This window comes from Schistocerca serialis, chromosome 2 (assembly GCF_023864345.2).
Source record: "Schistocerca serialis cubense isolate TAMUIC-IGC-003099 chromosome 2, iqSchSeri2.2, whole genome shotgun sequence".
NCBI lineage: Eukaryota > Metazoa > Arthropoda > Insecta > Orthoptera > Acrididae > Schistocerca > Schistocerca serialis.
The window spans coordinates 326,820,811-326,834,619 of NC_064639.1; the positions used below are offsets into that span (position 1 = coordinate 326,820,811).

The 13,809-nt window shown below is 37.6% G+C and overlaps 1 protein-coding gene across 1 annotated transcript in view; it reads right to left on the bottom strand.

The window, feature by feature from the left end:
• LOC126457138 (uncharacterized) overlaps positions 1-13,809 on the bottom strand; it is a 288,468-nt gene that overhangs the window by 176,983 nt on the left and 97,676 nt on the right. The window contains exons 5-8 of the mRNA XM_050093206.1: positions 13,401-13,712; positions 12,951-13,010; positions 4,531-4,907; positions 722-893 (exon numbers count right to left, since the gene is read on the bottom strand). Of these exons, the coding sequence (XP_049949163.1) occupies positions 722-893; positions 4,531-4,907; positions 12,951-13,010; positions 13,401-13,712 (921 nt within the window). The remainder of the gene's footprint in view (positions 1-721; positions 894-4,530; positions 4,908-12,950; positions 13,011-13,400; positions 13,713-13,809) is intronic.

Consider the following 13,809-nt stretch of genomic DNA (forward strand, 5'->3'; position numbering starts at 1 on the left):
GTATTGATTTAAGTGTCAGGAAGTCATTTCTGAAAGTATTCGTATGGAGTGTAGCCATGTATGGAAGTGAAACATGGACGATAAATAGTTTGGACAAGAAGAGAATAGAAGCTTTCGAAATGTGGTGCTACAGAAGAATGCTGAAGATTAGATGGGTAGATCACATAACTAATGAGGAAGTATTGAATAGGATTGGGGAGAAGAGAAGTTTGTGGCACAACTTGACCAGAAGAAGGGATCGGTTGGTAGGACATGTTCTGAGGCATCAAGGGATCACCAATTTAGTATTGGAGGGCAGCGTGGAGGGTAAAAATCGTAGAGGGAGACCAAGAGATGAATACACTAAGCAGATTCAGAAGGATGTAGGTTGCAGTAGGTACTGGGAGATGAAAAAGCTTGCACAGGATAGAGTAGCATGGAGAGCTGCATCAAACCAGTCTCAGGACTGAAGACCACAACAACAACAACAACAACATGTTTGAATAAATCAAAGAACAGACAAACCTGTTCATCACTAAATAACTGCCAGATTGTCCTGCAAATGTAATGAAACTGGATCTATTGCACAAATACAAAAATAGAATTTTAAGCAAACACCATGGTTATTCTTAAAGTTTCTTAAATTTTGCAATAGATTGTGTATGAAAGTTTGATGCATAAAATAAAATATTTAAAACATTATTACAACCAGAATGCGTCAGAGAAAATTTCATGTACTTACTCATGTTACCACTGTTCGCGTAATGCTTGGGCAGAGGTGCCTCAGAATCAAATAATAGAAAGTCAGCTGAACTTCGTCTTAAACAAATAAAAACATCTGAATATGCAGCTGCTACAGCTGCCATGCTCACATAGCCATAAGCATGGTAATCCAAGGCCACTCCAAAGTGCTCCTATAAAATTATCACCCACATTAGGGGAAAGAAAACACTGAAAATGCTACACCAAAACAAGGGAAGTACAAACAACTAACACAGATCAAAACATGCCATAAGAGTATGGATAACCATCACTTTTAAACATGCATGAGGGAAAATAAACCATAATGTTGTCCGACTGTGGCTCATACTAACTTAACTTTCCATAGCAGTTTTGACACACATAAATTGATTTACTGAAGCCTAGTAATCTTATATTGTGCTTCCATAATGATGTGGAGCTGACAGCAAAATGTTAAATATACAGTAAAATATTTTACCTGGAGATAGGGCCTCTAAACAATTAGGAAGGCTGGTACTTCACAACAATAAAGGACATTTTACATTAACCCATTTGGGACGTACTTTTAATCCCTTAAGAAATTAACCTTTTTTTTTGTGATTTTCATATGTCTTTACCATCCAAAAACAGCTTTCATTCAAAAAAGTTTTCACTAAAAAAATTAATCCCAGTTTTTTGTCTTTCCACTTTTGAACAGCAGTACCAGAAGGGTAAGTATCTACATTCTTCGATGTTCAGTGTCTGCTTGTACTCTTTTGTTATATAGTGTACCTCATTATCATACCTCACTTCTTGTGAGGCTCTCTTTTCAGTATGTGTGACAATTAGCGAGAGATCTTTCCATAAAACTTTTTTATCAATACTTTAATAGGTATGTCATGGTTATGTGTTGTGTGAATGCAAATTATCTAAAGTTTCTTCCTTGCTCTTTGTATTCTAATCTGGAGATTTATCCAGCATTCACTACTGATGCATTTAATGAGAAATTATTAGCTGTCAGTACTACTTTTTTGCCTCTAATTTGCATCCTTCATTTTCATCCAGGTGATCTAATCCATCTATTTATTCTGTGCAATGAGAAAAACAATACGACTGATAAATTTTTATTTTTCTTCTCAGCTGTCTGTTCCATCTCGTGACTTTATAGAGAGATGCTACAGTTACAATTATTGTACAAAACATTATTAATGCAACAGTTACAGCGTATGTTCCCATTATGGCTAGAAGGTCTTCAGCACAGAAAATCTCAAATAATTCAACAGGACTGTGACCCTTTTCTGAAATTAAAGGATTAAGAATCCACTTATTCCCTTAATGAACAGATACAACAGTGCAGATCTTCCTCTGTAAAAATCACTTTTTATTTTTGATTGTCTTCGTTTTTTGTTGCAAGACACAGACTCTTGTGGGAGTATATCACTTTCTTTCAAATTATTATTTTGTAAAAAGGGTTTTTCACAACTTTGCAACCCTCACTTTCATCAAGGACCTAGCAAAATTATTTTCACTTTGTTGCCAACAACAGTTGTGATTTTTACCTTCTGCTGTGAATTGTTTATCAGAGACATGGTCCTTCATCGTCACTATTCACGTATGACATCTTTCAATTTTGTTGATAGTTATAAGAACATTGCTTTGTGTAGGTGAGGATTCTCGTCAGCAATCATGTTCAACAGTTCATCTAAATTACACTGTTAAAAAAAATTATAATGTCAAGTCTGGAGTTCCAAAACTGCAACACAGATTTTTATTGCAGACATGTGATCACAAATTGTAAGGTCCACAGATTACTGCATTTCAGATGCAAAGTTTACTCTTAATATTTACTAAATATTCAAACATTGAAAAATGGGTCAAAAATATATGGTATTTAAAACACGTCTAAGAGGCTAACATGCTTCAATGACATAACGTTCTACCATGACCGTCCTGGTACTTATATGTAAAGGAACAATGCAGTAACTGCAGCACACACTGACTCAGTGGCAACAATGCATCATCATATAAAAAGTATCCCTTTCTCCACAGTATATACTTCATACAAAATGTGAAATATAAAGTTCCAAGAATGGAGCAGCAATCCATATGGGTTAAAAGGCTAATAGATAAAATCAGACATAAAAATTCTACAGACATATTGTGCAAAAAATATAGCAGCTATGAAATATAAAGTTGTGAAAGCACACTATGTTAGTATAAAAATATGAACAAAACATGAAAACACATATACATTATTTCTTTATTTGGTTTACTTCACTTCATAATCTACTGACTCACTCTATTTATGATAGCACAATGTGCTACAGATATCTGACAACTCGCATGTTTTTTCTCCATAAACAGGACAGAAAACATTGTGGACTACAAGACCTGGAAATCTGACTTAAACATAGCTGGTATAGACATACAGAAGAAATATTATTTTATAAAAAGAATTTATATATCCATGCAACGACTCGCTGAGTAGAAACAGTGACACTAAGACTTGTTTAAGGACTTTGTGGCATGTATTGCTTTTATTTCCACTTAGAGTTTATTAAGAAGTTTAATAGTATCTGGAGTGGACTCTTCTGATACATTCTGATATTTGTGTGAGTTGTATGAAAGCTTTTACCAAGTCTTGTTACACTCATGAATACCACAGTTCCTCAGTGGAACTTTGTCACTATCTGTTACATTTGTTTTGAAAAATGAAATGGATTCGCTTATATAAATGCATAGTAGTCAAAATGCCAAGTTTTCCCCAGAATGTTACTCCATAGTTTATATGTGACTTAATAAAGCATAATAAGCACTCGCTTACGTATATTGGCATGAAGAACAACAAGCTTTCCATTAACATAAATATGACGGTAAATCGCCTGAATGATTTACAACTGGTGTCTTCTAAGTGCCCTTTCCCCTGTAACTCTTCTTTGATGTGTGAGAACTGTTCCTCTGACAAATTATTCATATTTGCAGTCCCTCTGTTCGTAATTCCTGTCCCATACCTACCTCTACCACAGTTGCTCGCATTTTATGCCCCCTTCCAACCTGTCCCCTTTTGTTCCTCCTTTTCAGTTATGTTGACAGGGCTACAAAAATTCATTTACACTATTTTTCCTTTTTTGTCTGCTTCTATACTGCCCTGTCCCCATTATCAACTCCCCAGCACCTCTTCAAATGCCTCCGATTACACCTGAGAGACTGTCCTATCCTACTCTTAAAATCCCTCTCTCACAATCATGTTTGCCACATCTGGTACTATGGCATGACAATGTAAAGTCTACATGTCTGTGCTCCAAATAATAACACAAGTTTAAAACATAAGCACTAATCTTTAACTTCTTCCTTATGTTCCTACTCACTGTTCAGTGAACATTTTTTTCCACTTATTCAAATGTCCATATTCAGTCAAGGATTTACTAATATTGTATTGCTCAAATAACTGATAATGATGAAATAAATCTTTATTTCTGTCACGATTTAGGTAGATAAAACAGAAGATTATTTCTCTTCTGTAATAGGTTCCTTTTTGCATCAGAAACTAATTTTCTCCTTTATAAGTTACAGCCAACCACATAAGATGACCACAAGGAAGCTGAACATGTAATGCAAAATTGTCCACTGAGAACGCTCCTCAACATGACTAATTCTCTCACATAGTGGTTTTTTAAGACTAATTAATAACCATCACAACAAAATACCTGCAAAATATCAAGTTAACATTTTCTAGCAATGACCTATGTTTGATACACATGACAATAACCATAACAGGTATCTGCATTATTACCACTAGGTGCACTCAAATACAATATAATGGCCACCTACCTTGTAAATCGCAGGAAACTCAGAGGCCCAGAGACCTTGGGGATTGTCTTTGATCAACTTCTTCATATTCGACACTGTCTTCTCGCTAAATAACCTATTATGCAATGAACTTTCATTAAAACTGCTCCCACTGGAGGACACAGGGCTGGAAGGGGTGCTAGTTCCTTTTACACAAGTTTTTGTGTCCTGCTCATACAGCAATGAGCTGTCAGTCTTCCTTTCACTGAATTCCATAGCTGAACTTTTAGTTATATTGTTGATTACATTCTCAGAGTGTTCAAAATTATTTCCATCGTCTTTGAATCCATGACTCACAATTACAGAATTCTGAGGTGATATTTCAGGTATATCTTTAGGAAACCACTCATCAATGTTATCTGTAATTGAGAAATAAGTAACATAAATACGGGACAGTACATACTGATTCTAACATATGCGTTGAAAATATTTGACATTCTTTGTGAGAAACTGGAATTTAGAAATATGCCCAAAGGGAATTTTTAATCTAGGTTAACATGACACAGATAATGCATAAGATTCTGAAAAAGGGCATAAGCCTTTTCAGCAGTTGCAGGGGCAGTCTGGGTGGTTAACTCATCTGGGCTTGTAACATCAACCAAAACAGCCGTGCTGGTACCGCATATGGCTGAATGCAAGAGGGAAACTACAGCTGTAATTTTTTGTGAGGGCATGCAGCCCCAATCTGTGGTTAAATAATGGTAGCATCCTATTGGGTAAAATATTCCGGAGGTGAAGTAGTCCCTCACATGGATCTCAGGGCAGGAACTACTCAGGAGAATGTCATCATCAGGAGAAAGAAAACTCGCATTCTACAGAGCGGAGTGTCAAATGTTAGGTCTCTTAATCGGGCTGGTAGGTTAGAAAGCTTAAAACAGGGAAACGGACAGGTTGAAGTTAAATATAGTGGGAATAAGTGAAGTTCAGTGGAAGGAGTAACAGAACTTCTGTTCAGGTGACTACAGAATTATAAATACAAAAACAAATAGTAATACATGAGCAGGTTTAATAAGGAGTGTAGGTAAGCTACTATAAACGTCACAGTCAAGGTAGGCATGATGCCCATACCAACCACAATAGTACATGCTTAGATGCCAACTAGCTCTGCAGATGATGAATTTGATGAAATGTATGATGAGATTAAAAAATTATTCAGATTCCTAAGGGAGACAAAAATTTAATAGCGATGGGGGACTGGAATTCAATAGTAGGAAAAGGAAGGGAAGGAAAGTCTGCAGGAAAGGAATGAAAGAGGAAGCGTGGTAGAATTTCGAACAAACTATAGCTTACTTATTGCTAACACCAGAAGGTTACAAACTGGTCATATAACAGTATGACAGAGATTTTGGAACCAGATTTTAAACTTTAAGATATTTCCAGGGGTGGATATGGACTCTGACTAAAATCCACTGGTTATTCTCTGTAGGTTAAAAAGGAAGTAACCGCAAAAAGATAGCAAATTACAAAAATGGGCCCTGCATAAGTTCAAAGAACCAGAGGTTTTTGGGAGTTACAGGGGGAGCATTAGGCAATGATTGAATAGAAGAGGGGAAAGGAATACAGTAGGTGATGAATGGGTAGCTTTAAAAGATGAAATAGTAAAGGCAGCAGAGGATCAAATAGGTGAAAAGACAAGGCCTAGTAGAAATCGCTGGATAACACAGGAGGCACTGGATTTACTTGACGAAAAGAAAAAAACATAAAAACTCGGTAAATGTAGCATGCAAATGGGCAAACAAATATCTAAAAAATGAGATTGACAGGAAATACAAAATAACTAAGCAGGAATGACTGGAGGACAAACATAAGGATTTAGAAGCACTTCGCAATAGGGGACAGATAGACACTGCTTACAAGAAAATCAAAGAGGCCTCTGGAGAAAAGAGAAGCAACTGTGTGAATATCAAGAGTTCAGATGTAAAACCAGTCCTCAGGAAAGCAGGGAAAGCTGAAAGGTGGAAGGAGTATATACAGGGTCTAAACAAGGGGACATGCCTGAAGGCAATATTATAGAAATGGAAGAGGATGTAAATTAAGATGTGATGGGAGATATGATACTGAGAGAAGAATTTGACAGATCACTGAAAGACCTAAGTTGGAACAAGGCCCTGGGACTGATATTCTGTCAGAACTACTGATAGCCTTGGGAGAGCCAGTCATGAGAAAACTCTTCAATCTGGTGTGCAAGATGTATAAGACAGGCGAAATACCCTCAGACTTCAAGATGATACAATAATTCTAATTCCAGAGAAAGCATGTGCTGACACGTGAATATTACCGAACTATCAGTTTAATAAATCATTGTTGCAAAACACTTACACAGTTTCTTTACAGAAGAAGAAGAATGGAAAAATTGGTGGAAGCCAACTTCGGGGAAAATCAGTTTGAATTCCAGAGAAATGTAGGAACAAGCAAGGCAATACTGACACTACAACATATCTTAGAAGGTAGGTTAAGGACAGGCAAACCTACATTTATAGCATTTGTAGACTTAGAACGATTTTGTCTGGAATCTCTCTGAAATTCTGAAGGTAGCAGGGGTAAAATACTGGACCGAAAAGCTAGTTACAACTTGTACAGTAAGCAGATAGCAGTTATCAGAGTCAAGGGGCATGAAAAGGGAAGCAGTGGTTGAGAAGGTAGTGAGACAGTGTTGTAGCCTAGTGCCAGTGTTATTCAGTCTGTATATTGCGCAAGCAGGAAAGGAAACACAAGAAAAATTTGGAACAGGAATCCAGGGAGAAGATATAAAAACTTTGAGGTTTGTGGGAAACAGTGTAATTGTGTCAGAGACAGCAAAGGACTTGGAAGAGCAGTTGGACAGAATGGACAGTGACTTTAAGGAGCGTATACAGTGACTTTAAGGAGCACATAAGATGAAGATCAACAAAAGCAAAGCAAAGATAAAGGAATACAGTCAAATTAAATCAGGTTATGCTGGGGGAATTAGATTAGGAAATTGTATATTTAAAGTAGTAGATGAGTTTTGTTATTCAGGCAGCAGACTAACTTATGGCTGACATAGAGAAGATATAAAATGTAGACTGACAAAGGCAAGAAAAGCATTTCTGAAGAAAAGAAATTTGTTAACATCAAATATAAATGTATTTAAGTGAAACATGGATGATAAACAGTTTGAGCCAAAAGAGAATAAAATATCATTTGATCTGTGGTGCTATAGAAAAATGCTGAAGATGAGGATGTTAGATCACATAACTAATGTGGAGGTACTGAATAGAACTGGAAAAAAGGCATTTGTGGCACATCATGACTAGAAGAAGGGATTTGTTGATAGACACATTCTAAGACATGAAGGAATCACCAATCCAGTGTTGGAGGGAAACATAGAGGATAAAAATGGTATAGGGAGAGCAAGTAATGAATACAGTAAGCAGATTAAGGAGGATTAAGTTGCAGTAGTTATTCAGAGATGAAAAGGATTGCACAGGATAGAGATCATGGAAAGCTGCATCAAACCCATCTTCAGCCTGCATACCACGACACAAACAGCATTTTTCTGAAAAGGTCATTTACAAATAACTTTTCTTTCAACTCTGAAACAACATTATCATAGACTGCTTCTTGAGAGAACAAGAAAATGGTGAAGAACTTGCAACTGATACACCAGAATATAAAGAATAAAGCAAGGGAGAGGGTAAGGAGGAGTGGCAGTGAGGGGATTTTTACATGTGGTTAAGAATCAACAACAACACCTATAAATCATCTGATAAAAGCTGGCAGAGCTGGAAGAAGGAAGAATTGAAAGATTAAGCTACGTAGTGTGTCAGTTTTACCTTTAAGTGTGTCAATCGGCAGTATGACATTTTGTCCCCTGAAAATAAGTTGTTGTTGTTGTGGTCTTCAGTCCTGAGACTGGTTTGAAGCAGCTCTCCATGCTACTCTATCCTGTGCAAGCTTCTTCATCTCCCAGTACCTACTGCAACCTACATCCTTCTGAATCTGCTTAGTGTATTCATCTCTTGGTCTCCCTCTACGATTTTTACCCTCCACGCTGCCCTCCAATGCTAAATTTGTGATCCCTTGATGCCTCAAAACATGTCCTACCAACCGATCCCTTCTTCTAGTCAAGTTGTGCCACAAACTTCTCTTCTCCCCAATCCTATTCAATACCTCCTCATTAGTTACGTGATCTACCCACCTTATCTTCAGCATTCTTCTGTAGTACCACATTTCGAAAGCTTCTATTCTCTTCTTGTCCAAACTGGTTATCGTCCATGTTTCACTTCCATACATGGTTACACTCCATACAAATACTTTCAGAAACAACTTCCTGACACTTAAATCTATACTGAATGTTAACAAATTTCTCTTCTTGAGAAACGCTTTCCTTCCCATTGCCAGTCTACATTTTATATCCTCTCTACTTCGACCATCATCAGTTATTTTACTCCCTAAATAGCAAAACTCCTTTACTACTTTAAGTGTCTCATTTCCTAATCTAATCCCCTCAGCATCACCCGATTTAATTTGACTACATTCCATTATCCTCGTTTTGCTTTTGTTGATGTTCATCTTATATCCTCCTTTCAAGACACTGTCCATTCCGTTCAACTGCTCTTCCAAGTCCTTTGCTGTCTCTGACAGAATTACAATGTCATCAGCGAACCTCAAAGTTTTTATTTGTTCTCCATGGATTTTAATACCTACTCTGAATTTTTCTTTTGTTTCCTTTACTGCTTGCTCAATATACAGATTGAATAACATCGGGGATAGGCTACAACCCTGTCTCACTCCTTTCCCAACCACTGCTTTCCTTTCATGCCCCTCGACTCTTGTAACTGCCATCTGGTTTCTGTACAAATTGTAAATAGCCTTTCGCTCCCTGTATTTTACCCCTGCCACCTTCAGAATTTGAAAGAGAGTATTCCAGTTAACGTTGTCAAAAGCTTTCTCTAAGTCTACAAATGCTAGAAACGTAGGTTTGCCTTTTCTTAATCTTCCTTCTAAGAGAAGTCGTAAGGTTAGTATTGCCTCACGTGTTCCAACATTTCTACGGAATCCAAACTGATCTTCCCCGAGGTCCGCTTCTATCAGTTTTTCCATTCGTCTGTAAAGAATTCGCGTTAGTATTTTGCAGCTGTGACTTATTAAACTGATAGTTCGGTAATTTTCCCATCTGTCACACCTGCTTTCTTTGGGATTGGAATTATTATATTCTTCTTGAAGTCTGTGGGTATTTCGCCTGTCTCATACATCTTGCTCACCAGATGGTAGAGTTTTGTCATGACTGGCTCTCCCAAGGCCATCAGTAGTCCTAATGAAATGTTGTCTACTCCCGGGACCTTGTTTCGACTCGGGTCTTCCAGTGCTCTGTCAAACTCTTCACGCAGTATCATATCTCCCATTACATCTTCATCTACATCCTCTTCCATTTCCATAATATTGTCCTCAAGTACATCGCCCTTGTATAAACCCTCTATATACTCCTTCCACCTTTCTGCCTTCCCTTCTTTGCTTAGAACTGGGTTGCCATCTGAGCTCTTGATATTCATACAAGTGGTTCTCTTCTCTCCAAAGGTCTCTTTAATTTTCCTGTAGGCAGTATCTATCTTACCCCTAGTGAGACAAGCCTCTACATCCTTACATTTGTCCTCTAGCCATCCCTGCTTAGCCATTTTGCACTTCCTGTCGATCTCATTTTTGAGACCTACTGATAACAAACAGACCCGAACTTTTCGACTCTGTATGTACAGAACAGGGAATCAGTGATCATAAGGCCGTTGCAGCGGAAAATGTTCAAGGCAATCGTAAAATGCGTTTTAGACAGGTACGTGCCGAGTAAAACTGTGAGGAACGGGAATAACCCACCGTGGTTCAACAACAAAGTTAGGAAGCTACTGCAAAAGCAAAGAGAGCTTGAAGTTTAAACGCAGCCAAAACCTCTCAGACAAACAGAGGCTAAACGATGTCAAAGTTAGCGTAAGGAGGGCTATGCGCGAAGCGTTCAGTGAATTCGGAAGTAAAATTCTATGTACCGAATCAGGAGAGCTTCTGTGAAGTTTGGAAGGTAGGAGACGAGGTACTGGCGGAATTAAAGCTGTGAGGACAGGGCGTGAGTCATGCTTGGGTAGCTCAGTCGGTAGAGCACTTGCCCACGAAAGGCAAAGGTCTCGAGTACAAGTCTCGGTCTGGCACACAGTTTTAATCTGCCAGGAAGTTTCATATCGGCATATTACATAAATATCTGGACTCGAAATTATTCTAAGTTGAAGGCCCTCAAAGTGTTAAGCTTTAAAAGAGAATCAAAGGCTCAGTGATTTAAGAAATTCAAAGCACATTTGCACATGTAACATAATTCATGTTGCATAAAATGAAATTTACTTTTAAAGCAATGCTTTTCAACCACCATTCGCAATATCTTCCTGCAACCTGTTAGAATTCGTTTCAGCAGTTGTCAGAGAGCACCAGAAAACTGCGTTACTGCACGTGCGCAGCTACAATGATGTAGGAAGCCTACATGTTCATACCTATCTAGCATTAACGATATTAGATTACATCGTAAACTAAACACATAATCAGAGGGTACCCCGCGAGCATCAGAATTTCGTAAAGTTGACTAAAATGCATAATTCAGCTGAAAGTGCACTTTTGTATGTCCAGATTCACAAAAAAAGTATGACCCAACCTAATATTAAGCTTCTCAGTGTGGTTTTCGGGCCGAAAATTTTCTTGGAGTACCAGTACTGTATTATCTCACGTTTAATTATTATGGCATAACACCATATGTACCAGGAGGTAAAAACGGGCACTTGTAATTCAGCAAACAGTTGACACTAGCCAGTACTGTGGAATAAAACACTTCAATTCAAATAAATTGACAGCCTCTGCGGAGAAGATTAATAAAAGCCAAATTTCTTTAGCAAATTGACAATAATAAGTTCAGTGTTCTGCAAGGCAATTAATGCTTGACTGGCAGAAACCTGGAAATACAAAAACCCCGAAACTAAAACTAATTACATATTTTAGCCTTCCATAAGTATGTGAATGTATTTTAATTCACTTGCTAGCTCTCAGCCATCGAAATCCGTTTTGTTTTCATTTGATGTGAGAGTTGTAAACAAAGAAGAAACAGCAAACTCACTAACCCTAAACACGGATCACGTGGAGACTACAGTCTTCTGCATTGCAACTTAGACTGCTCTGCGCATGCATGAATCTGGCAGCTTGGACTCGTCAGAAGAATTTTTCCGTCTAGTGTCTGGCTGCTAGTTGCTACTGCTGATACAGCTAACAGCTGTACTTCAAGTAGCCATAAGCAGGAGCAGGTTCTGCTCATATGCTACTCAACTGCCCATGTGCATGAGTCTGCAGGCAACTGCTCAAACAAACGTAATATAAACCGTTGTGACATCACGGTCATCGGACACAGTTTCTTTTTACAAAGTATTGCATAGTCTTTGTCCTGAAGCCTTTAACACCTTTTGGTGTTGGCAGATGCTTGTTTGCGAATTGTATTATGTCGTTGGAAACGGCACATTTCCTTTGCAACTTGAGCTAATTTTGATTTTCTTTCCCTCGTTTATGTTTTATTGCTGCAGTATTATTCTGCAGTAGTGGGCTAAAGTAAAATTCTTTGTTAGTGTGTCGTTCCTTACCAGTCAAAATTACAAAAATTTAACTGAAAACTAAAACAATGACAAATTCCTGGAATTCAAAAAAATTCCCTGGTTTTTCTCGGATTTACCGGTTGTCCCAGGGCGTATACACCCTATTTCACTGTATCTTCTTACCAAAATTAGCCAAAATGAGTGCATTAAAAATTAAAAATACCCTGAACACCAGAACTGCAGGAGAAGGTTTGTTACAGCCATTATGTACCTGGTTTCTCATATGGCAGTAAAAAGATGTACCGGACACTGTTCCTAATAAACATAATCTCATAAATTATTGAGTAACTATCAGAACAGAAAAAGAGGTACATGGTCACATTTCCGTAATTAATGTGTAAGATACACAGACTGTCCATACGCGTGCATATAAGCAGCTTTGTGAAGAAAGAAAAGAGCCTGGAGAGCAAAAGGTCAAATTTGAGGGTTTGTACAGGGCCAACAGTAATGATTATTGGCTTTACTGACACATACTGAGCAATAGTGGGAGCTGAGAGAACAAAAAAGCTCTGAATAGGCCATCACTATTATAGTGGAAAACATGTTGTTGTAATTTCATCTCTTGCCTGTAAGACTAGGTAACTCTGAAAACACTGGCGAATGGAACAAGAAACTAAAAAATGTTTTCACATTCGCAAATAGAATTAGTGGAGAAATGTAACACCTGAATGTTAATAAAGAGGCATTATTTGTATTCCATACACTTTTAACAGAAATTAATATTACTGACAATTACTGATTGTTTTAGAGTATCGTACATATTTATTTACTTACTTATTGATCTGAACTTAATATTTTGGACACAGTACTTTTGAAAGAGTGAGTCGTCATGGCCTGAAAGAAAGTAACATTTGACTGATGTTAGCATGTATTTTTAGATGTGATAAAATTTTAACATTTCACATTGTTAGATCATTTGTTTGGTTGCATAAGTCTCCAACACAACTTTTATTTACCAAGCAAATATTTACATATTAAAATCAAAATGAAATCATCATCATCAAAGCATGGTGGTGGTGGTGGAGAGGGAGAGGGGGCAGGGGGGGGGGGGGGGTGAAAGGGGGAGGCGGAAGGGCAGGAGGGATGGATGGACAGAGGGGGTTAGCATGTGGGTGAAGGGAAAGTATGTTCACAAATGTGGTACAATATGTTTCGTATGACTAAATAGGTATAGTTTCTCAAATTCATAACTCTTCATGAATCATTGGTGAAGCACAGAAATACCTTTATTTTCTTCACAGATGTCTTCCCATTTTTCAGAAGGTTTACTGGCTACAGTCTTCATTTTATTCTCAAGAACATTACATGCATCAGCTTGCTTCCTTTCATAAATGTGTGGGAGATTACTTTCTTGACTTTCTGTAACCTTTTCATAAACGACTTTTGCGTAATTTTTACCACCATTTATGTTTTTATTTCCAGAAACTACTTCCGATTTTGGGAAACCGTGCAAAGTAGAGTTTCGGGTTGATTTCCTCGTTGCTGGCACATTTAGCATAAACTTGTTTCTGCTTGGTATTTTAATATCCAGCAGAGCTGTAACATGAGAATTTGTTAAGCTGAACTGACATCATCATCAAAGCATTTCACTAATTGTTACAAATGTTCACAACATAATGGCCTGGCATATACT